The sequence below is a fragment of the Ascidia mentula genome, chromosome 7, assembly GCF_947561715.1.
Source record: "Ascidia mentula chromosome 7, kaAscMent1.1, whole genome shotgun sequence".
Classification (NCBI taxonomy): Eukaryota; Metazoa; Chordata; class Ascidiacea; order Phlebobranchia; family Ascidiidae; genus Ascidia; species Ascidia mentula.
In genome coordinates, this window is record NC_138572.1 from 430,109 (window position 1) to 455,572 (window position 25,464).

The following is a 25,464-nucleotide window of genomic DNA, read 5'->3' on the forward strand; positions in this document are numbered from 1 at the left end:
TTGTGCAGTTATATTGTTATAAAGATTAGCTAATGATACACATTCTGTTAATCACCAGTGCCCTCAAAAACATTATTTATTATTTGTTATTTGTTTGCCTTAATCGTGATGAATATATGTCCTTGGTGGATGAGTGCACTGTTTTCAAATGTAAATTGTCGTCAGCGAAACAAATTTATACGGAATTGAAATAAAGCTTTTAAATGTTCTGAAATGAAGAAGATGTGGATTCAAAAAAACTTGACTAGATGACTGAATACTTTCCTAAACGAAATTGTCTCAATCGGCAACTAAATGTGTATATTCCTAAATTTGCAAGATTCTTGATATTCTGGGGGAAATGTATTCACAATTTTTTTGGATGACATGGAAATGGTATCGGCACGTGTTACTTAGGATACAAAATTAGATCATTAATTTCTTTTGATGAATTATATTTTATTTCTATGGTAAACCAGACCACAATTGATTGTTGTACCTTAGTTACGTGGTAAACGACCTAGAACAAAAACTTGACGTTATTTTTTCAAAATACAAATTTCAGGCCTTGATTAATTTTCTGCCTGTTGCAAATTTAATTTCCCAATTGTATTCTATCCAAAAATTCATTCTAACGATGCAAAACATCATTTAATGATCGAAAAAATTAAGCTCCCGGTGAGGCTTGAACTCCCGCCCCTCGGCTTACCAGGACCAGCGCTTTACAGCCTGCAAACTTGACCACACAACGAAATATGACGTCATAATCTTATGGCAAAAACGACTGTGATCAAAATAATGAGTGTTACAGGTGTAGCGTCCTGCTCACGGTCTTAGTTTACGTTTTAAGTGTTGAACCATAAACAAAAAATGACCATTGGTGTACATAATTGATATGTGTAAACTTCATTAACATTGGGCGCATTTGGGCGTGTTGATTTTGCAGAAATTGGCGCTTTTGGGCGTGTGAAAACCAAAAAATTAGGCGCTTTTGGTAAAAAAAATCTGGCAACACTGGAGCTACAGGAGCACAGCGGTTTCACTGTGTACACTGTGGCCAAGTTACACTGGTGCGCAAGCGCACAACTTGGCAGGCAACCTTAACAGAAACGTAGGGTATCGCTACTACTATAATCAGACAATAAAGCAATGTTTCATGCAATGGCATGATTGGCAAGATCGCCCCACAGCTCCTCTCTTGGCAATCACAGAACCTTTTGGAATGTTGAAAAGATCGAACAAGAAGGTGATTTAAGAAAAAATATAAACATGCAAACAACACCCCAAAAATCCTTCTATATAAACCATGGATCAGTGTTTCTCAAACTTTCTGTCCTGTCCGGCCCCTTTCGATGTTGTCACAATAGCTGTGGACCGCTTTAGGTTTGTCACCTGATATGTAGTCTGTTGAGATTTAAGTCTAAGGTGCACTCCACAATTCACTTTAGTTTGTTGTATAACCAGTCTATGATATCCTTCTGTAATTCTGCATGTTTTGCATGCTGAGTGCAAAATAAAAATACATTTTTACGCCCCCTTTGGCCGGGTCCACACTCACGCTTTGCGACGGCGAATTCTTTGTTTGTTTCATTATACGCCGGCGTGCGTGCGTACGCTCGGGACATTGAAACAAACAAAGAATCCGCCGGCGCAAAGCGTGAGTGTGGATACGGCCTTAGGGTGCGTGGGATGGTTTTTGGGGGTCTGTGCGTGCTTACAGACTTTTTTTTTGGAGGTAACTTATCTGAAGGGTCATTTTTTGTGAGGACTTTTCATGCTTCATTCTTTAATATTGATCTAAACATTTTATTGATACCACGTCATAAGGAAACATCGAGTATTAGCGACCGACGCAATTTTGTAAATCCCCTTTTCTGGTCATAAACATAAAACCGTGTTGGCAATGAAACTGAAACCATTTGCACTCCTACATCATAAATTTCAACAAGTTTTTCATTTAACCTGTTTTCATTGAGCCAGTTGTTCCCAGCTCTCATGAGACAGGTGGCACAAAAAAAACTTATTTCACGTGTATTCTATGGTGACATCTTGCTTCGTTCATACCCATTTCCTGCAACAGCAGTACGGCTAACTTCGCACAAGTATGGTACCAAACATCGCAAATGCCAAGGCGGTGCTTTCGAAAAAATCTGGGTTTAGTTTGTGTTCGCTCGAAATCTGTTAGTATTTACGTTTTTTATGGAAGTACCAATACTTATTTTCGCCGAATATCGTTAGCAAGCTGCTTTTCTATCCTTGACCAAATTAGGAAACTAAAAATGTTGACAACCATTTTGGGATTAACGACTCGCACAACAGCTTTCAATTTCTAATTCCGGTTGAAACAACAAAAAATTCTAAGAAGGCAAAGACGCACATCGACCCATAAACCATTTCTAAATTCAACTTTTCGTTGCCACAGAGGGGACACCCCCTTGCTATGCTTTCCCCGATACAAATTTTATCATTAGTGCGCATGCGCCGCCGTCCCAACGATTCAACGGAAATGACGACTGAATATTCTCATGATAAATTGGAATATGTACGTCACACATGATAATAATGACCCCTGTAAAACCCTTCAACTGCTGCGGAAATGGTTTTCATTAAAACTTTTCTACCAATAAAATGTCACTTTGTACCAGAATATTCAAAACCGATGACGCGATAGAAACGCTTTTAATTGAAACCATTAATTGTAATTCCCATGCTTACTTTTCCCAATGCAGGTTCCTTTGTATTAACTTTCTCTACCAATAAAATATCGGTTTGTACCAGAAATATAGGAAGTTATGAGAAGAAGGAAATACGCCACAAATGTGGACGCAGTTGGGATTATTTGTTTGTTCTCCAAACGCTAACATTTATTGATTATCTTTATTGTTTTTACGCAATTATACGACATTGTAAAACCGTTTATGTATGACCCCGGGTCCACGCTGTATAGCGTCCATCACGTTGTCGTATTTCCATCGTGACCGCATGTTTTCCCCCAAAAAATACAGCAATACTCTGTTTGGAATTCCCAAAAAGTAAAAATTAATTTTAACGTTGAGCCAGGGTTCAAACAATGGACAAGTGGGAAAATTAGAATCGAAAGATTATATAAGCGCTCGTGCCGCGATGTTCCACACCATCTACATCAGCGTTCGGACGACTCGAGAAGAACACAGAAACAACATATCACAACAATGCGTCGTTTCACTTTCACCGGGATTTTAGTTGTTGTTGTATTCGCATTACTTGATAGAAAATCAGAAGGAAAACGATTTTCTACAGAGATTTCGAGTCCAAGCGTCTTAAAATACAACAGACTGCTTCAACGGAAAAGGTTGTCTTTTACCGGGCTTTCCAATGCAAAGGTAAGATATGTTACAATGTAACTGCCTATAAAAACAAATTTCTGAAAAAAAAATGGAAAATATAACAAAGTTTTCAAAGTTACACTTTGACGTCGCAAAGTTTTTTAAAACCTCACTCGTTTTATGAAAACTTTGTTTGATAGAAAACTAATTTTTCCAATAGCTATCCAGACATTTAAGACACGCTGTGGATCGAGAATTGACGAAGAAGGTTTTTATCTATAAAAAATGCAACCGCTCAAGAAAAATCATCCAGAAATTCGGCAAAGCACGCGTGCTGGCAATCAACGCTTACATATTGAAGGAGTGGTACAGGAGATTGTCCAAGAAAGTCGGCATGGTAAGTTTAACACTGCGCTATGCTCTTGCAACTAAAAATGGGCCATTTTGAAAGTAAATCTATAACACAGGTTGATGGAGATGCATGTAAATTTATGTCCTTTATGCAAGCATTGTTTGATTCCTACCCCTGTAACTATGCATATTTTACAGTGGAGTCAAGTAGATTGCACAGCGGGACACCTCAAACTATCCACTGACACACATTCCCATTATAGCACTGTAAGTATAGCAACGATATTTAAAGCACATTTGTAGATTAAGATATCGAAACAAACAAACCCATATTGAAAACGCGCAAATTTCCAATTAACCAAAAGGAATATCTTCAACACCTAAATATACTTGCCTTATTTTGAAGAACATCGATACATTCCATTAATCGACAAGTCGCATATACTGCTGTTACTACATCAATTCAGTCAACTTAATCCGTGTCAACAATATTTTTCAGTCTTGTGATCCCGAGGCTGTCACTGACGATTGCCTGCAAGACTTGCAAGACGAAGCCAATACTTTACTCAAAACCGTACTCAACACAACAGAAGAAACCCACGACACAAAGGTAAATTATGACTTAATTTACATCATAGTGTCGTCTTTGTGACGTAATTTACGTCACGGTGACGTCTTTTTTAACAATTGACATTCACCCAAAACAAAAAATTCTGGATGGTTTCACTTTCGTTGTTAAAGATTCAATTTAGGAAAAGTTACTTGACATAAGAACAGAGTTCAATCGATCTGTACATTGCAAGTTGATGAGAAATTTGAACGTGTTTGGTCTAATCACGTGAGCTTGACGTAACCATACTTTACAGGTGAAAGACCTTCTATCCGATTTTCAACACGTTGTGAAGGAACATAAACAAAATGTGCGCTCAATATGCAGCGTGTTCAGTCCAAGGATATTTCAAATTTTGAATCAGTTTTACTACAGTTTGTAATAATTGATTGTGCAGTTGACCCACAATGCAATGCGTTTTTTTATTTTATTTATTACTTTTTAGATTTTATACATTTACCCAATAAAGTGGTTGGTGTTTTTTTTGTAGTTTATTTATAAATCACCTTTGAATGTGGGAGAAATATTTACTGTTATGTTTATCGAAGTAATTTCTTCGTTGTATTAAAATAGCGTGCAAGATATTCGTTGTGTGATATTGTTGGGTTATGCTTTTATGCAAAGCAAAGTGAACCAGATTGTGCATCGTACGTACATTTAGTAAAGAGTAATTAGGGCAGAAGCTCGTTAAAAGTTTTCCAAACGAGTAAAACTGTGGAACAATTTCACTGCAATTGCGCAACTCATATAACCTTTTAACTTCTATATTTACACACAATCGGTGTTACAAACATTGCATCAAACACAAGTTCATCAATGAATTTGCCTACACATTATCCACAGTAAACATGATGCACCAATTTAAAAAAACAAAATAGAAAATTACTTGTACTCACCAAGTTTGGTCTACGTTACTTTAACCAGTTCCATTCCATTTGATTCTTTTGAAACGTGCACGTTGCCAATTGCAATTATCAGCCCGTTTGTGCCAGAAGAAAAATATGAGAAAAAAGAACAACTTCAATTCCTTCAAGCGCAGCGAATAAGTTTTCTGTGTTTTTGTTTTAATTATTTTCTGTTCTTACATTAATCTCATGGAGTTTGGCCGTTTCAAACTTTGATTTATTGATGTTGTTTTTTTTTTTACTTTAGTGATCTTTCGCGAACCTAACATCAATAATTTTGCTTAAAAAAATGTGCATGGCGCAAAATGTAAAACTTTTTAAGTTTTTTTTCTAGTTAGATTGTGAAAAAGTGTACATAGGTGAAAGTTATATTGCTTAAGTTGTCTTTTTGCTAAATTTTTACTCTTAGTCCCTAAAGATTTTTTTAATTTTGCGTCACATTAAATGGGGTCACGTGGGTGCCAGAGCAACTGGCGAAAACGAAAAATGAAACGCGAGCACATGTTTGAGAATTTCGCGTTAATTACGCGCTAAACAATGCCAACGGCAAGCAGCTGTTTATCAAATCTAGATTGCATTGACAAACCACAATAATGCTTAGTGAATTAATCAAAAGATTGGTTTGGGAATGTTTTCTTTTAGACGAAATACTTGTGACCCAGACTGGAAAAAATGTCGTGCGCGGAGGATATATCCTCCGCGCACTTTTGCGAAAATTTACTGATAATCCGCGCAATATTAACGACTTAATGCATTAACATACGAAAAACGTTGCGATCGTCCGCGCAATTAACGATCGCCGAAACGAAATCCTCCGCGCAAAAAACAAACTTTCCAATCTGGCTTGTGACGCCATTACGTAATCGGAAATTGCGTTCGTAATGTTACTGAATATTTTCAGAAGTGGAACCCATAAATTTACTAAAATTTTTGTCAAACTCTAACAACTAGCTGCTGTAAAATGTCGGATGTACAAGTAGAACAGCAAAATGCTGCAGCACAGGTAAACCATAGGTTTTTTAAATACATCATCTTATTTGATCAAAAAATTGTTAACTGTGCTAGTTTAAGTTGGAAATGCCAAAACATATTTTTATTGACTTTGTGTTTTAGGGAGATGTGATTGAAGAAACTGTTGGTGAGTTTATTTTTAACCAGTGTTTTTTTTATGTCGGTATTTTATTGTTTTTTAATTATTTACCAATTGTAGATGACTCCGCCACTGAGTCGGACAGTGATGATGAATCAATTCCCGAATTGGACGATAATGCTGAGCCAACCACGACAACAGCCAACAGCAACGGAACTCCACAAGTCACCTCAACTAGTGGAGCGCAAGTTACAGCAATGCCTGACATGCAAGAGGTAATGTTTGTGTACTAGCTTTGGTATCATGTGCTGTACTCCAACATTGCTTTGCTCCAACATTGGATTCATGAATTACATTAATTGCTGGCAATTACATGTGAAGCATAACACATTAAATCTTTGGTTTCCATGGTTGATTAGTTTTACAAATTTACCAACCACATTCATATATTCAAATGTTTGATTCTTAAAGTTTTACGTTTCTTTGTAAATGTTTTTGGTTTGTCTTAAATTTTGTATGTGCTAGAAATTGTTTTTTCCTTGTTGCATGTGATTTAAGTTAATTTGCTGACAGATGATGGGTGGAGCAGGTGACATAGCCACTGGGAAATCGAAGCAAACCAGAAGTGAGAAGAAAGCCAGAAAAGTACGTCAAACTTGAATATTTCACACTCACATTAGTTGTAAAATATGCTTTGTTGCAGGCCATGCAAAAACTAGGTTTAAAAGCCGTGTCTGGAATCAATAGAGTGACAATCAGAAAGTCAAAAAATATCTTGTTTGTCATCAGCAAACCCGATGTGTACAAAAGCCCAGCCTCTGACACATATATCGTTTTCGGTGAAGCAAAGGTAAGTTTCATGTGATGTACAAAGCTGTTTTTTCCAGTAAAAAATATGTAATTCCCATACTGGTATTTTGACCTTCAATGATAATGACACAGAATTCTAGTCATGGGCATTTAAACCAACAATATTGTCTTGCAACACTTAGTCTTTATTTTTCTGTTATATTAACAAGCTAATTGCTGACTTGTCAGATCGAAGATCTTTCTCAACAAGCACAACTCCAAGCTGCCGAGAAGTTCAAGAACAAAGCCCCGGCAGCTGCTGAAACAGCAACCACAGTTCCCACTGTTATTGAAGAGAGTGATGAAGAGGTAATTGTATGTTTAAGTCATCAAGCATTCGCATTTACTGGTTTTTATTGCTGAATAATTGGTGGTGATTTAGATTAAGTGGGTGAAGGTATTTTTTTAGATCTGTGGTTATTGCTGAGAAATGGGAAAAAAATCGATATTCTTTGCGATGTTTTCATCATATATTTTTGTCAAAAGACATTTTTTTATTATCTTGAGTGAAATGTACTGGTTAAACTTCAACCACATCATTTTGTAGGTTGATGAAGGTGAAGTAGAAGTCAAAGATATGGAACTTGTGATGCAACAAGCCAATGTCAGTCGCAGCAAAGCAGTGAAGGCCCTCAAAAACAACAATAATGATATTGTCAATGCCATTATGGTAAGTTTACCATGCAGTGCAAATATTTGTATTAAATCATTTGTTTCTGCTATTTGCCATTTGACCCCATAATCAAGTCAAATATTGAGTCTTGTGCAAAAGCTTTAAAGAAGCCTCAAGTTTGTAAGGGGAATTATTTAAATACACGATCACAAAAATACAATTTTAACACACAAGTGTAGGAATCAATGCTAAACCCTGGATGTATAAGTGTCACATCAAATTTATCAGTATTTAATGTTTTTGAAATCAAATTGATGTCTGTCATGCAAAAATAATTGATTGTAGCAAATATATTATGTGTATCTTTGTAATCACTAAAATATTGGTAAAACCGTATAAAAATAGTTTTTCATTTTACAGGAACTGACCATGTAGCACAACCTTCACCCAGCTGCCGAAAGTGGATTTTACACAGTAAAAAATCTACCAGGATTCCACCAACGTTGCAGCTCTGGGTTCAACCACAAAAAACATCTTAATTTGTAGTTGTCAAAAGCTGCTATTTTTTTCCACGGTGTTCAATTTAAAAAGTTAGTGATTGATTTTGTGCAACAGTTAACTAGTTTTTGGGTAAAAACAGTTAAGTGTATGCAAAACTTGGGATTTCAGAATAATTTTTTGTGTTTCTGTATTTTGTTATAAACATGGCATGACGACAGAAGTGTGGTCCATGAGAATAAACCTTTCCATAACAACTTATTTCTGACTGCTTTTTAGTTACATTGGAGGGTGCAAATTGTATTGGTAACTTAATTTTGAAAGTCTTGTTAGTTTGATCTCCCTTCCATCACTTTTTCACAACAATTTAGTATGCATTCTTGTATACAAAGTACACTGCAACAATATTTACAAATGCAACTAAATTAAAACTAACTTTTTCAACAAGACAATACATTTTTGCAAGGTTTTTCAAAACATTTTTCGTGTTTTGAAGGTAGCATTATAAAAGGATTGAAATACCACCAAGTGACAGAAAACTTTCAACAAATTTTTGCAAACAAATTATTTGATTTGTCAATCCATGTATTCACACCAACCACAACTTGACACTCTTGTTTGTTTTCCAAAATAATAAAAAAAAATTCTATGACAAATCTCCTTTTACTGCCAAACATACACAATACCAAACCAATAACAAATTCATCACATTTTAAAAAGACAAATTTTTGTGGTTTGGCACAGCTACATACTAAGAGGCACTCCGACATCAAGGACGCCATTGTTGTGATTTGTATTAAGGTGTTCATGTAGGTCTTCGGTAGAGGTAAATGTTTGGTCACATAAAACGCATCCTTGCTTTGCCACATTGTGGGACACCATGTGTTCTGACAACTTTGAATCATCAGTAAATGTTTTATCACCATGCGGGCATTGATGTTCTGCGGAAATGTGGGCATAATTCTGAGCGGTAAATATCATTTGTTCTGTTTCACCGTCATTGGAATTTTGTGCCAAAAGTGTTTCTGGTGCAAATGGTTTCACATCAGGTTCTTCTTCAAAACTATCGGGCACTTGAGCGTCGACGGCCAGCTGGGTAAAGTCAGACAGAATGTGTTTCCTTGGGGGTAATACAGGCTTTAGCGTTGGGTTATTGGCACATATTAACTCATGCTGCTTGCTTTTAATTTGGGTTTCAGAAATTTCACCACAGTATGGGCACATTTGTTGGGTGTTAACTGAATTTGAAGTACAATTATGCACTGTCAGGTCCTCCAACTTGGTAAACACTGTGCTGCAAATAGTGCACTGGTATGTATGTTCTTCAATGTTTGGGTGACTTTTTCTCTCATGGTTTTCAAGGGACAATTCTGATGCAAATAATATGTTACATTCTTCACAAGAACGTGTCTCACTCTCATTTAAAGCACCATGTACTTTCATGTGAGACAACAACTGAGGTTTTTGAATGAAAAATTGATCACATTCCCCACAAACATAGACCTTTTCACCAGTGTGTGATTGTAGATGCATCATAAGCTGGGCAGTTGCAGGAAAAGTTGTCTGACAAATAGAACAACTATACTTCAGTCCACCACCCAAGTGGCTAACTTCATGTGCCAACTTCTCAGTTTGGCTGTCGAACAATTTGTCGCAATATTTGCACCGAAGGTTTTCAGTACTTGGTAGAGTTTTCACTGGTTCTGATTCTCTGATTGCATTCTTAGGTTTCCTGCCTCTGCCATCAAACTTTCTGAGAAGCATAGTGGTGCTAAGTACATCTTCCGGATCAATCACATCCTCATCTAACTCCATATCCTCATCCAGCACCACCTTTATTACAAGACGATAAGAATTTGCTGCATCTGCTTTGCATTCATGAGCAAGTAGCACATTCGCTGCATCAAAATTTTCACCACAATTAATGCAGTAATATGGGATTGTAAGCAAATGTGTCCTTTCGTGTCGTGATATTGCCTCCACAGTGTAAGAACTAAATCCACAGATGTAGCACATGTATGTGGTTCTGTGCACAAAGTCAAAATGCTTCTTCATCTGCCCCTTATTTGGAAAGTCAATTTCACAGTAAGGACAAGAAAGGTCCTCCCTTTCTACACTATGCACAGTTGCTACGTGTTTTTCAAGGCCGGCATCAGTGCTGAAGCCTCTGCAACATATTTTGCAGTAGGATCTGTTCTCTCCAGTGTGTAACCTGTAATGCACTTTTAGGTGGTCTTTCCGAGTGAAACCTCTTCCACAAATGTCGCACTTGAAGGGTTTGGTTTCCATATGAATGTATGTATGACGGATCAGCTTAAATTTAGACTTGAAAACTTTTGAGCAAACAGTGCAGATGTATTCATTTGAGTCTCCATCTTTACACACTTTGGCAGACCGATATTTAATTCTAATATGGTCCGTTGAAACTGCTTTTAAAAGATTGTTGTCTGATTTATTATGCATTTCAATGTGATCTTCATATCTCTTCTTTTGCAGAAAAGTTTTGTCGCAAGTCTTGCAGTTGTACCTTCGCTTGACCATTGTAAATTTTTTTACCAAAACCGTATCTACACAAATGGTTTGAACATGATTAAGTTTGTTTTTCATTACTAATAATTATGCACTCACAAACTCACAAGGAGACATTAATGTGGCATTGCCAATTTATCAACAAAACAAGATGAACTTGTGATATTTTCTACCTAAATGTGTTAGAGACAGAACTGTTCTGATCAGTATTTTGACATTTTTATCAAAACAACCTTTTTGAAACAAACAAATCACTACCTTTTATTTCATTTTTCATAACGGCGCTTGTTTTTATAGTCGGTCCGGGTTTATTCGAAAACGTCCCCTTTTAAATTAAATTTGGCGCATTTTATCGCTGAGCGGCACCAGATTATGAACCTTTAAAAAACGTTGGGGGTTTTCGTGCAAACTACCTAGCCTACACCGTGAATACTGCAACAAAACCTTACTGTTTATTCTACAGAGACAAATACCACCAAAATTTAGGAACAGAGCTCAGTTTTACGAATCCGCTGGGTCTTTCAATAGGATTGGGAAAATGGCCACCGCCAGCAAACGCAATAATTTATTTTATTCCTTTTATTGACGCGTAGTACCATTGTTTAATTTTTTTGTATCCTAACAGGCTTACATACGAACCACTTAAATAATTACGGCACACTTGCGTCATCAAGGTATTTAATTTATGTAGTCCCCAAACAAAAAAGATAAAGTTTCTTTCAAAATGGCCGACAGGTACTTTTTTTAAAGGTTAGAGTGCAATACAGTAATTTGTGTTATTTTGTGGTACACATGAATACAAACGTAGCAGAAATGTTTTAAATAAAGCAATTACATCTCTGTAAAAGTAAAATTTACTATTAAAATATGTTTCTTGATAGTTTAGTTCCAAATTTTACAAATACCTTTAATTTTGACTTTGTCCATGTGAAAATAAGCTTTGTTTATTTTCACAACGATTTATTCATGTCACAAAAACAACCGAAAGCAAACGTTAACTAACAACACATCGGCGTGAACCCTTTTTTTGTTTTATATCAAGCTAATTTATAATTTTTTAAAGTGGTGGTTTCTTGGTGAAAAATGCACCAAAACAATTTGAGAAAAAGATACGGTTCAGAAAATTATGTCATTACACGAACCCAAGTTAATACCAGAACCGGGTCATTTTAGGGAAATTTCCCACCACATGTTACAAGTCGTGTCAATTTGTCTATTAATTGTTTTCATTGCTATCATCAGAAGTACTTGAGAAGAAAAGTTTAATATGGCGCTTTACAATTTCAAGAAAATTACTGTTGTGCCAACTTCAAAGGTAATTTTTAGTGTTTAATCATCCAGTAAAACACGTACTCTGGTATACTGTTGTGTGCCAGATTGGAAAAAATGTTGTGCGCCGCGCACTTTTGCGAAAATTTACCGATAATCCGCGCAATATTAATTAGCTAATGCATTAACATACGAAAAAACGTTGTGATCGTCCGCGCAATAATCCTCCGTGCCTAAAACAAACTTTCCAATCTGGGTTGTGGATTTGGATATTATCTTTTAAACTCAATATTTAGTGACAAATATTGCCCTATTCAATGCTTACGAATTATTTGTACAAAGCTTTTTTTAGTCTGTGTAAAATCCATGTAATCTGTGCTTGTCGAAAAAATTATCCAAACAAATTATGAACATTTCAATGTGGAATTTTTATTATGTTACACAAAAAACATATATACAAACTTTATGATGAATAACTTTTATTCACAGGATTTCATTGACATCACACTTTCCAAGACACAAAGGAAGACTCCGACAGTCGTTCACAAAAGTTATCACATCAGTAGAATTCGCTCTTTTTATTGTCGGAAAGTGAAGTTCACCCAACAAAATTATCACGATCGTCTCTCAACAATAATTTCGGAATTTCCAAAACTTGAGGTAAAGCTTTCAACCTCTGCTTCTTATCCCAGAGTTATCATTTTCCCTTTTGTTTAGGATGTTCACCCATTTTACGCTGACCTCATGAATGTACTTTATGACAAAGATCATTACAAGTTGGCCCTCGGCCAAATCAACACAGCAAGACATTTGATTGACAAGTAAGTACATTTGATATTCTGGATTTTATTGTTGAAATATAAACAAAGATGTCTTCTCCTGTTTCGATAAGTTACTGTTTGCTAAACAAAACAGCAATATAAATGTGTAATTGCACAAATTTACCAAAGAGATTTAAAGTGTATTAAGATAAATGCAATGTAATGTTCCCTTACCATTGAATCTTTTGGATTTTAGTGTTGGTCGTGATTATTCTCGTCTGATGAAATATGGTGACTCGTTGTATCGCTGCAAAATGCTAAAGAGAGCCGCTCTTGGAAGAATGTGCACTATCATGAAAAGACAAAAACAAACTTTGGAATATCTTGAAGAGGTTTGTGAAATGTTTTTGATGAAACCAGTGCTGACATGATTGTGCCTGTGTCAGCATTTTAGTTCAGAAGTTCAATTTGGTTCTTTCTGGTAAGTCCAAACCACATAAAGCAGGTTTTTACATTCAGGTTCGTCAACACATGTCTCGTTTGCCGAGCATCGATCCAAACACAAGAACTCTATTAATCAGTGGATTTCCAAATGTTGGCAAGTCAAGTTTCATAAACAAGGTACAATAGACTGGTGGTTTAGTTGAATGGTTTACATGATTTAAACAATCCAAATTTAAAGCAGTATGGTTTTTGTTTGTCTGTGATGTGTATATGTGAAATTACAAATATGTTGTGTTTGATTTTGTTAGTTGACGAGGGCGGAGGTGGAAGTGCAACCTTATGCTTTCACAACCAAATCTTTATTTGTTGGACACATGGACTATAGATATCTACGGTGGCAGGTAATTTAACAGATTTTATCAGGCTTAGTTGAGGCTTAGTTTGAGTTGGTGTATGATTTGGAAAACTGTAGTTTAATGTTTATGAACTTAATACCAAATGGAAACAATTTCATACTGTAGGCTACACAAATATAAAAAAAAACATTGAAGATTTTCAATTGTATTTAGTTTTGAAACCATTTTGATTATAGTTAGGTAAATTGTGATTATACAAATACGCGATGAAATATTAAAAACAACATGGTGTAAAAAGGTGATTGACACCCCTGGAATCCTGGACCACCCTTTGGAAGACAGGAACACCATAGAAATGTTATCAATAACAGCATTAGCCCATCTTCGTGCTGCAGTCGTTTATGTGATGGATGTTTCTGAACAATGTGGTGAATCATTGGAGTCCCAGTTGTCGTTGTTCAATAACATCAAACCACTGTTTACTAATAAGGTAAAGTCTGAAGTCTCAGTTGCATTTTTGTTTACACGGTCTTAAAATACATTTCAGCCGCTGTATGTGATGGCCAACAAGACAGACATAATTGCAAAAGAAGACTTATCAGAAGAAAACAAACAAATATTTGAAACACTTGAAAAGGAAGGTGTTCCAGTGTTTTGGACAAGTACTGGTATGTCATCATTAATAATCCCAACCATCATCATTGATAATTCTAGGCATCATTTAATTTTAGAACAACTTTACCCAACCATTAACTAGAGCAGTCAAATGCTGTAAACAAATATTTAATTTCTCCAAAATGTTGTTAACAATAGTGAGTGGGGACGGAATTATGGAACTTCGGCAAGCTGCATGCGACAAACTGTTGCAGCAACGTGTCGATGCTAAGATGAGAGGAAAGAAAGTTGGCAACGTTCTCAATCGACTGAGGGTTACGACTCCTAAACCAAGAGATGAAAAGGTTTGTCTCAAATATCTAAGATTACCTTCAGAAATAAACATTGCATGCAAATCGTTAAACCATCATTTCACTCAAAGTCTTCATGTTTTGACTTATTTTCTCAGAAAGAAATGTAAATTCGAAATGAATTATCTCTTCATAAACAGGCGAGACCTCCATGTATTCCCGAGGCTGTGCTAAAGAAACGTGCTGCCATGGTAACCGGTGGTGACCCACAGATTGCTGAGGATGGATCTGTTGCCATGGATACGGAGGAGAGAAAGAAGACTGAGCGAGATTTGGAAATTGAGATGGACGATGAATATGTTCTGGACTTACAAAGTAACCACATGTGTTTAATTCAAAACCAGGTTTTTAAGTTGATTAGAAACCCCAAAAATATGTCACGTAGACATGATTGATTTGTTATTTACCGTCAGTATTTTTTTGTTTTGCTTTTATTCCCATGTGCCTGTTGCCAGATGGCTTATTCTGCAGTTTTGCATAAAACTAGATTGACGTCATTTTTTTTCAAATCCTTCATACTTGAAACCACTTTCGGAATCATTGATACAAAATAAGGTCAATATAATATCTAACATTTTGAAATGGCTTTTCAAAAAAATGCCAGAGGAATTGAAAAAGTTACTGCGATGGTGATTGTAGTTGATGTATTGGTCCTTGAAATAATCCTGAACATTTTTAAGTTCCCTAAATCTTATGTTGTATTATTCAGAATGGTGGTCGCTTAAAAATCCAGACGAGAAACACGACACGATCCCAGAGATTTGGAACGGAAGAAATATAGCGGATTACATCGATCCGGAAGTCTTCAACAAGTTGGAGGAACTTGAGCAGGAAGAAGAAATCAGGGAGGAGGCTGGTTTCTATAACAACGAAGAGGTAAATTTCCTCAGTTTTAGTTTTCATTTCCTCACATTGACTATTGAAAAGGAAATTTTGGTTAAAAAAATATGAAGTATTTAAAATTGTTTTGTTGTTTAGAGTTCTGAAGATGAAGAAACAAAGGAAATCCGAAAACTTGCAGCACAAATTAGAGAGAAAAAGGCAATAAGACTGGCTGAGAGTCACATGAGGAGAAAGGTATGATTGGATATTGCAACACATGTGGTTAATGAAAAAAACGTTTTGTCACACAAAATCAGCGTCATTTTGACCTGATTTGTAAGCTGACTCCCGGTTTAATGCATTTAAATGTATATTTAGGTTTGTTTTCACCAAATATTATTTTTTTAGGTGAAAAAGCCTAAGCTCCCAGGCAAAGTGGCAGCAGAAGGCAGGAAGCCTCGAGATATGATCGGCAAACTTGGTGAACTTGGAGTGGATTTATCGGAGGCAAAGGAGGTGGGAGAAAATTTTTCTGGCTCTAATAGGTTATCTTACAAGTTTGAAAAATATGCTTCTCTTATTGGATGTTTGTTTCGAGTGTTAATGTGGTTGGTGCAAATCTTAACCATCATGCAAAAACTACACAGGGACATTTCCGATCTCGGAGCCAAACCAGGAAGTCACTAAAGCGTAAGCGTGATGTTTCCATGGATACCAGTGTGTCGAGACCTCGCAGTCAATCACGAAACAGAGAACAAAGTGGAGTCAGAGACGAACAGGTTAGTTGTTCAAACCAAACAGTAATTGGTTTAGTTTGTGTGAATGATAGTAAAGAACATGATATGTTGTACAACCATATGGGAATATTTTTATTATTTGTGTGAACCACATTTTCTGTTTTCATCCAAACACATTTTAGAAGCAAAAAGACTCGCCATGTTAACAATCCTTTAATAATTGAACATATTTGTAACAGATGCAACAGAAAGCACGAAAGATGGCCAAACTTTCCCAGCGTAAGATGATAAGGATGGGAAAAGCAGGGGAGTCTGATCGTCACATCCCGACTGCCAAACCAAAGCACTTGATGACCGGAAAACGTGGAATTGGAAAAACTCAACGTCGCTGATCTGTTGTTTCTGTTGCTTGCTTGAGTTTTTGAAGGAATAAAAATGTTGGTGGATGGAATTGAATGCCAGTGTAACATGCTTTCTATGTACCACCATCTAGTCAGAAGTAACATCTCTTAATAGTCTGTGCCTACAGCTCATGTGGAGTATATGAGATAAATTGTCATGTAAATAACAGGCCAAAAAAAATTTATAATTTTTACGAAGTTTCTGTTGTGTTATGACAGTACTGCCTGTAAGACTCTTCCCTGAACTAAACCACAAGTTACAAAAAGTTACAGTTTAGCAACTTTCAATGGAACAATTTTCACTCACACAAATTGCATCTGGTGATGATTTGCATTTAATCAATGAACAGCACAAAAATAATGACAGGGCACAAAAACAGTTTTTTTGGTTAGTTAGAAGTCGGATACAGAACTTTTTTTCACAGCACACTTGAAACACACAGAGTAGTCTGCAAACCAATTAAAACTTGTTTTGTGCAGAATACATTTGAAGCAAAGAGGTCAACATTTAACTGAAATTATTGCCTGGTTTTATTTTGTACTTAGTATAAGGAGCTCAATAAATACTCAAGTTTTAAAACAGACGCAAGAACAGTCAACAAAATACAATACATAACACAACAGCCCAAAAAAAACAATGAAAGCCCAACATGGATGAACTAGGTTAAACAAAGCACATAAAATGACGTAAGTGTTAAGAGTTTTTCTTTAGCTTGGGGGTCGCTTTTTTCAATAATATGAACTAAACAGTGTGATGCAATTATCTGGTGAAGTTACAAGATTGTTTGCATGCAACACCCATCCATACCTGTGGGATGTGACATTTTTATCCTGTTTGTAATCAAACAGCTGATACAAATGTCACATGAAGTTCACACTGGGGTTTCTTGCGCTACCTCATTCTCTCCTTTTTCTGTGTTCGCTTTTTCTCTTTGTCTTTGCGTTCATTTTTCTTAATCTTTTGAAGTTCTCTGTCGTGCTAAAAGGTCAATTTGTTTCTGTTATTGAGCTGCAGAGAGCGGCCACTGGTTCAACCTATCAGGTCTCATCAGTGCAACTAGTTGAATAAAGACGGTCATTTGGAAAACTAGCCAAAGTGGTGACTTTGCTGATGTTAATCTGTTGGGTATTAAACTAGGTAAAACAAGTCTTTAACAATCCTAAGATGAACACAATATGTCCAAGCAACTGCATGAGAACCAAAGGCATGTAATTGTTAGCATGTACATAAATTACATTGCTTGTTTTTTTTTACAAATAAATATATACAGTAAATTTATTGTAGTAGCATTTCATACAATGGCATGATTAGCAGGATCACCCAACTGCGTAGGACCTTGCTTGGCGATCACAGGTATTGTATCATGATTATAGGGTTTACAGGCTTGGCAGCCCAGGCATTGCAGCCTAGCTGGACCAGCCACTTTTTTCTGCACCACATATTGTACCTTATCTTTCTCCTTCTTCTTCTCCGCCAAATCTTTTTGTTTGATTCTTTCATGTTTTTCAGCCTGACTAACTGAAGCAGCATTGGTGTTTTTGAAAACTTCCAAAGCATCATCTGCAATAATTAAATTGGATTAAGTAAAAATTTTAACACAAATTAAAAGTCGGCAATAAAAAGCCTCACAACAATACAGTTTAATAGAACAAGTTTGAACTTACCAACTGATTTGACTTTTGATTCTTTCTGAGTTGCAGCAGTTTATCCAAAAATAATTTCGCTAAGAAAAACAATTATATGCTGACACCTAAATCTACATAGGTCTTCTGCTTTTTTGTCAATAAATGTTCAAAAAAATTAATTTCACGCTGCCAGAGGTTTAAGGATATTGTGTTGTGGATTCTGCAGCTTCATCATCAACCGAGCTATACATGGCAATAACAGATTGCTTTACAGCATTAGATTGTGTGGATGGCTCTGCAAAACAAGAAATGTAACATTATGCTTGTAAGTAGTGCAGCCATTAAATTTTCCATACCATCTAGCAAAATTAGGTTTTTTGCATTGTCACTCTTCAAGCGTTGTCCTGATAGTGCAGTACATTCATACTTCAAACAAATACAAGACTTACTTGTTTCTTTAACACGGAATTGTTGCTGGCTTGCTTCAACATGAGCTGCGAGGATATCATCAATTCCTTGTTTATCAGCTGCACAACATTTTCATAAACATTAAAGAACAACATTTGAATCTAACATTTTAAAGCCAACAAAATATTGCTGAGCATTCAAAAACCAAAAAATATAAATTCGCACCAGTTTTAAGTTCTCCCCCCTTGTTGTCTTGTGTTTTGGCCCAATTGTCGATTAATTCATCAGACAATTTATCGCACACATCCTGAAACAAACAAAAATTAGTCCTAAATCAGATCAATTACGCACCACAAAACGATACCTTTTACAAATTCGACATTGAGTTACTTTTATCAAATATTTGAGGTCTAAACATTAAAATCTGAAATGGAAGCACTAAAAATTTACCTCTTCCAACATCGATCCGAGGACCTCATTCAAAGCCTCTTTTTTCTCAGATTCCTCATCATTTTCATCAAGGATTCCAGTGATGTACGAAGTATAAACTTCCGCATCAATACCAAGAGAAGTAAGTTTGGAGCACAACCAGCCCTCAAAGTTCATTTTCCCACCATTTGCCATCTGTTATCCAACAATACATTGTTTAAACAACAGTTGAAACTTCTGTCTTTATTTCTACTTTGCAATTTGTATTGAGTATTTTGCTGAAAATGGCGAAAATTTGAAAAAAAACAATGTGTTTATATAGCACAAGTTCAAAATATAATAAAACTCTTTGAATCGTGATTGGAAAGTTTATAATTCACTAATGACAATGTACGGCCTAGCCAAAGTTTTTCGAATAATTTTGTTATTTTTTTAAGCTTTACTGTCAGATTATAGTATTGATGAAGAATGTGATAGCCGGGTGCACAAAGCAAGGAGGCAATTTACCTCCCAGTATATTTTTGAAAAACATTGTGGCTCCATTTGTGTGTGCGATTTTTCGCTCGTTTTGGGAGGTTTTGTGCGAGAAACAAGAATCTAATTTGCGTTGCTAGGTTGTCCACTCCAACATAATAACACAATACATTATTTACGAGGGAATTGCTTGAACTCGCTTCACTGCATGATAATTAGGAGTTTCTAGAAATCAAACACAAAACTTTCCATTCCTTAGTAACTATCACGTGTAAAGCATAGGTGAATAACCGCGCGGTTCTTTCCCGAATAATATAACCGCTATGTGGCGAAAAAGAGTTCTAACATCTTAAAATAAATTACTAACCTCAGGGATTTATCGTGATTTTCAGTTTTGTTGAAAACAGATTCCTGCGCAACTTTGAACGTTAAAATAGTGTGGTTGGGACAAATTTCAACAAAAATGGATAAAAATCATTTGCAATTATTGTATGTACATGAAACCGCATTTCAAAACCACCTTGGTTAAAACCGCTAAATTTGTACGCCGGCGAACCAACAGAGCAAACACACAAAATGCCAGAAATAAGCCGCAAACAACGCCCCCAAATGTCGCTTATTGCTCGCTGATTATGTGGTGAGTTAAGTCCATCATGTATGCAATTCAAAACATCATGAATGCAATGCAAAACCACAAAATTTAGGACATGCATGGGTTTTGTTTCTGAACGTTGTGGATTTTAAGGGGTCGCACACAATAACAGCTTTGTTCGATTTCTGTATTTTCGATGCTATATGGTTTGCTCAGTGATTTTTTTTATTTTTGCTGCCAATTAAACCAGTAGCAACCAACGGCATTTTCAGACGTATGTCTACTATCAATGCATTGCCGATGAAACAACGACCAAAACATCCTTGCGGTGTGTGCCAGGACAAAACGGTGATGGGTTAATACACTGACGTCTTCCTGGCAACGTAAACCCGCAAACTGGTGATGATTGTCAGCACTCGTTTCACATCACGATGTCGTGTTTCGCTGCATTACACGCTCTTCGCATAACAAACCAACAGTTTCCTACCACACCATGCTATCACTGTATCTTCTCACTGCGTCGCTTGATTGTCGGCTTTATGATGCGCGTTGAATCACAAATCATGTAAAATCCCATTGTAGGGAACCTTCTCTTTCTACATTCAATCTAAATATAGGTTTTCTTACTGGTCTAAACATCATATTAGTTTCTGAGAAACTTAAACATTACCTTTTGCTGCCTTAGTAAGTAAGAACATCGAAAAGTTGATCAACAGTTTAATAACAGGAACAAAACGTTAGTGTAATTTATTATGGTAAAAGAGACTGCTGCCTTCCGCACATTAAGAACATGAAGCAAACCAATAAAACAAAAATACGGAGATTTGCAATATTACAAAAACATAGCAACAAAGGTCGAGCGGTTTAAAAAACAATCGCAGCAGATACAGAATGTCACGTGGTTTTGGTTGCTTAACGAGGTATGACAAAATCTCTTTTGTGCTGGTGGGAAGTTTGATATCGTAGGGCAAGATCGTGGGGGAGAAGTGGCATTTAATATTTGCAACGAACAACCACATTAGCATTACAGCAGGGTTTTGGATGCATCAAAATGTTTATTGCACAATGCAAAGAAACGCATATGGCAATTTTGGCCTCAAACCGTTGGGATATTTTGTTGAACAACAGTAGTAAGCATGGTGAAGAAAATTATGGTCTGTGGAAGTTGGACTCAATTAAAAGGAAGGACATCTTAAAAACTCAATAACGCAACACCAAGATTTGTTAAAAGAGCAGAAATGAAACCAAATCTATTGAGACACCATGACACGAGGAAGTCAAGTTTTCACGTAAACAACAAGACGAAACGCTCCGTGTACTCGACGAGTGAAATTCTATTCTTAATCACTGCATTATTTAGTGTCTGGAATTTTGCGATTCGGCAATTGACCTTTTTGTACAACAGCAATTCTGAGAAGGCTGCGAGACTACAGGCGTTACTACGTGGGTCATCATCGAGTTGATTGTCTGTGAAAAGTCAGTTAGTTCCTACAGAACACGGGAAAACAGTCACATTGCACAGGAAGAACACCGACACAGTTACTGCAAGGCAATAATCACATATCACATTATGGGGGCAAGCTAAGTGTTAATCTCTTGACATAAGACATTGGGAATTTAGGCACATTTCCCATTGCAACAGCGGCATGTGCTTCGCTAAGCAGTTTTTCTTGGACCGTGCAATTGTGGCCAGGTTTTTGGCTACATTATTTCTTCCATGGCAACTTTATAAAACGAAGTAAATACACAATTTAAATTGTTTAAGCTTGAATCATGGTACACATGGGGAGGTTACTCATACTTTCTTTCCAATTGATCGTTTAAACAGAACCCTAATGGCCTTTAAGGCGGCAATTACCAGTTACAGTGAGTAAGGCCACATTGATACAGCAATTAGACACAAACCCGAATCTGCAAGGAGTGGTGCTTGGCCAGACTGTCAAACACCTGTTTAATGAGCCAATTACGATACATTTGAAGTGTCTTAATGCCTACTGCCCGTTTCCTTATGCCAACCATTAATGCTTCAATAAATCAGATATTATTTTGAACGCAACACCCAACACCGCTGTTGCAACGGTTAACATGGAAGTAAACGCATACAAAAACATTAATCTTAAAGGCAGGCTTTAACGCATACAAATTACACAGAGTTATTGCAATAATAAAAACTTACATCTTAAAGAGATTGTGAATTTCTTTTCAAGGCGTTTGTGTTAGGGTTTCAATGCACAAATAACTAAGATGAAAGGCAACTTTGGTACACTCGGTTTCGGTGAAAAGCGGAAAGTGGGAGCGTACAAACTCCTCAGTGGAATCGGGAAACGGCATCTGGGTGTTAATAAACACGAATTCGACATATTCACTCGTCAAGTTCTTCTCCCCTGGGCAAGTGACACAGCCGGGGTGTTTAGGAATGGTAACAAGTGGAGCATCGAGAGATCGTATCGTTCCAGTCGAATAAATAAACAAAAGCGATGGTTTGGTCAAACTTCCGCAACGAAAGTTAGCGCGGGGAACAAACAGAGCCAGTTATTGAAGAAGTTGATGAAAAACAGGAGGAGAGGGCGTGGATAAACAGATTGTTTCAAGCAACTTTAAAGGGTGTCAGCACTTCGCTTCGGACTCGTTGTTATTTCACAGGAAATGACGACGAAGGATTGAACGCCCGCGTGCTTGCTCATACAATACGATGTCATATGCACGTGTGCGTGTGCATTAAAGCACGTACCATAGGCAAGGAAGTAAATGGGCAAGTCTGCTTCGGCGGCAAAGTAATTAGACCCCAGCCAAACACACTGAAATTTTTAATAAGTTTCCTCGCTTCTTGTCTTAGCGTTGAATATGCAACTTGCCAACCCCCTTAACAAAGAGATTGTTCTTTTTCCACCTTTTTCCAGTGTTAATGAAAAAAAGCAACTTATGTCCAATACTTGCCGAAAAGCAGCCCCAACAACTGAGGAAGTTAATGGTAAAATAAGTTTTAAGTTAGGTTCACTTTTCACTCAAAGTATAACCTCCAAAATATTTTGCCTCTTGGTAACAAACTATACCAGACAGTAGGTACAATGGTCTTATATAACTCCCTCATCAATGAGTTCGTTAATGCGGGTTGCGATTGTTTTCAGTGAATTGGTGTGGGGTCCCCCAGATTCAAATAAAGCTTCCAGTAGTTCTGTGTCCCCAAGGATGTCGAACACGGAGTTTATTCTGTTCTGAGTTTTCTCTGTCACATGTTTTTCCACAAGTTGCTGCATAATTACGCGCCCCTCATTGATTTGGGTTGAAAGCACGTATTTGTCGAATGTGAAATCAACTTCATAGAAGCTGACTATTGTCATCGAAGTCATTTTGATTTTCTGCTGCAATTTGTCGGCAAGTTTCAGTTCTTCAGAAGTAAACTGGTCATTCCTGTGCAAGATGGCAATCTTCACCATAATTTTGATAACATTGTTCAACAATTTCTCTGCTTCTTTTTTATTGGTCCTCGCCTTCTGAACTTTGTAAAACTCATCCAAGACGTCGTAAGTTTTTTCATCTATCAGCCTCTTGGTGAGATTTTTGTTGGCCATTTTACCCAGAATTTTCTTCTGCGCCCTCATTCCAAGGTCCTTTGATTTAATTTCGTCACCCATGGTTAACGGTGCCAGTTGCAGAACTTCACTATTGATGATGTTTATGTGCTTTGTAGCACCAACAAAAATTATCACCAACCGGTAAAATATTTAAATGCTAAAATCTACAAATCACACCCTGTGCAGTTAAACATGCTAAATACTTTTTATAAGTTCAAAAAAACACAACACTAACCAGACATTTTTTAAGCTTTTACATTTTGTACTTAGCCCAAGCACCTTTAACCATACACGAAACAAACGACTGCTGTTTATTCACCCATGAAACATTAAGCTAATGCATTGCCCACACACCCAATACAGTCCTCGTATAATAAGAAAAAAATGCAAGTTTTTACTAAAAACACTACAATTTTAGTGGTGAACAATTATGCAACTGAGACCAAAAAATTACTGCCAAGCACGGAGAAGCTTAATCTGGATAACAACAGGTGACAAAAGTTGTAATCTGCAGTTTAGTGTTGTATTAGCACACACATTCACTTGCCTTAAATACCTCAAGACAAATATGTTAATGTCACTTTAAGCAAACAGTGTTTGAGTTTGGTTTAAACAAGTGGTTTCACAAAGATTACAATCTTACACCTTATAATCACAGGCATTTTCAGCATTTTCTAATTCCACTTATAGTTATACAATGGAGAGCTTGCCAACATCCTTTTTTAAAACTAAAAATAAATTAAATAAAAACAGTTGAACTTTAATTGTAAGAGTTTATGTAATTTGCTGCATGCTTTGCATAGAATATCAGAGAACCACTTTAAATAAATGTGAAGTAACCAAAAAAAACACTGAATATGCATGATGGAAACTGCATCAAGACTTAAAAAGGCCACAAAAGGCAAGCACACAAGGTAATTGTAGCAAGTATTCCAGCTTTCCTTATAAAGGCACCATGTCAGACATTACTAATAACTTGATTGACAAACCTCTGATCCTTAAACAAATCTTGAATGATTCACTTTCACATGGGCAATTATTCAAGTAGCCGTCAGTCATTTATACCGGGTGATTTATATTAGGTAGCAGTCATGTTATCATAGTTAAGCCATAATATAACTGATTGATTTGTCATTAGTGACAGGCCTGCAGTTGCATCACACAGCAAGATTAAGAGGTCAAACTTTAAAAGAAAACCATTTAAAACCATGTAATTACTTTACAAGTGGAATTGGTTGTATTCAAAACAAAACACACATTTGTTAAAAAACAAATTTAACATTATAATTGTAGATAATTATCGACAAAATCTAATTTAATCTAAAACTAACAAAAAATTAAGCTTCCCTGTATCTATCTAGTTTTTATAGAATCTATGGTGTATACACTATTACACAAATTTATAAAGAGTCGGGGTTTCAAACAATGTGAGTTTACCAGCTAATACAAGTACCTGTTTGAGATTGCAACAATCATAATGTAAGCAACATGAACTATTTAACGTTATCTTTCTAGTGCAAAGAAAGAAAAAAACAAGTTGCATAAGCGAAATACTGCAAATTATGCAAGCACTGAGCTGACATTCGACATCTGGGATGACAACCACAGCTCACAGTATCAGCGGAACACTCATGTCTGTCAATGGAGGACGTCCTAAAAAGCAAAATCATCACAGCGAAGTTGTGCAGCTCCACTGCATAGCGTTCTCCGCGAAGCAACGGCATTCGAAAACAACGCTTCATCGGTTTTGTTTGTCTGCGTCTGCGCCAATTACGCGGTTTTCGAAAAAGAAAAAAAGGACGCCGGGGTGGTTTCCCAATACGTCACAACCTGGGTTCTCTTGCAAAAATCCCCGAATAAGCCAGGGGTGACATTT

The 25,464-nt window shown here is 36.5% G+C and overlaps 5 protein-coding genes across 6 annotated transcripts; 2 read left to right on the top strand and 3 right to left on the bottom strand.

The window, feature by feature from the left end:
* Positions 1-6,030: 6,030 nt before the first annotated feature.
* Positions 6,031-8,461, top strand: LOC145908042 (nascent polypeptide-associated complex subunit alpha-like). Its single transcript, XM_082995209.1, has 8 exons — positions 6,031-6,153; positions 6,264-6,288; positions 6,361-6,515; positions 6,814-6,885; positions 6,944-7,090; positions 7,279-7,398; positions 7,637-7,759; positions 8,123-8,461. The coding sequence occupies exons 1-8, from the start codon at positions 6,112-6,114 to the stop codon at positions 8,135-8,137; spliced, it is 699 nt and encodes a 232-aa protein (XP_082851335.1). The 5' UTR covers positions 6,031-6,111; the 3' UTR covers positions 8,138-8,461.
* Positions 8,462-8,679: 218 nt separating this feature from the next.
* LOC145908621 (uncharacterized) lies at positions 8,680-10,763 on the bottom strand. The gene has a single exon (XM_082995938.1). It carries the CDS (start codon positions 10,739-10,741, stop codon positions 8,945-8,947), a length of 1,797 nt encoding a protein of 598 aa, XP_082852064.1. The 5' UTR covers positions 10,742-10,763; the 3' UTR covers positions 8,680-8,944.
* Positions 10,764-11,898: 1,135 nt separating this feature from the next.
* On the top strand, positions 11,899-16,539 carry LOC145907922 (GTP-binding protein 4-like). Its single transcript, XM_082995039.1, has 15 exons — positions 11,899-12,044; positions 12,488-12,658; positions 12,716-12,819; positions 13,016-13,151; positions 13,279-13,380; positions 13,512-13,604; positions 13,858-14,049; positions 14,107-14,227; positions 14,373-14,518; positions 14,665-14,839; positions 15,234-15,400; positions 15,503-15,601; positions 15,755-15,862; positions 15,994-16,125; positions 16,323-16,539. Exons 1-15 carry the CDS (start codon positions 11,997-11,999, stop codon positions 16,473-16,475), a joined length of 1,947 nt encoding a protein of 648 aa, XP_082851165.1. The 5' UTR covers positions 11,899-11,996; the 3' UTR covers positions 16,476-16,539.
* A 272-nt stretch (positions 16,540-16,811) lies between these two features.
* On the bottom strand, positions 16,812-19,691 carry LOC145908718 (coiled-coil domain-containing protein 43-like). Of its 2 annotated transcripts, none has more exons than XM_082996045.1 (8): positions 19,601-19,691; positions 18,969-19,142; positions 18,744-18,825; positions 18,560-18,637; positions 18,318-18,405; positions 18,150-18,187; positions 17,933-18,045; positions 16,812-17,463 (listed from the first exon to the last, which is right to left on the bottom strand). In XM_082996045.1, exons 2-8 carry the CDS (start codon positions 19,140-19,142, stop codon positions 17,377-17,379), a joined length of 660 nt encoding a protein of 219 aa, XP_082852171.1. In that variant the 5' UTR covers positions 19,601-19,691; the 3' UTR covers positions 16,812-17,376. The 2 variants fall into 2 exon arrangements, with proteins under 2 accessions (XP_082852171.1, XP_082852170.1); XM_082996044.1 differs by lacking the exon at positions 19,601-19,691 and adding an exon at positions 19,455-19,590.
* Positions 19,692-20,745: 1,054 nt separating this feature from the next.
* On the bottom strand, positions 20,746-25,047 carry LOC145908072 (tumor necrosis factor alpha-induced protein 8-like). The gene has a single exon (XM_082995246.1). It carries the CDS (start codon positions 23,646-23,648, stop codon positions 23,088-23,090), a length of 561 nt encoding a protein of 186 aa, XP_082851372.1. The 5' UTR covers positions 23,649-25,047; the 3' UTR covers positions 20,746-23,087.
* Positions 25,048-25,464: the final 417 nt, after the last annotated feature.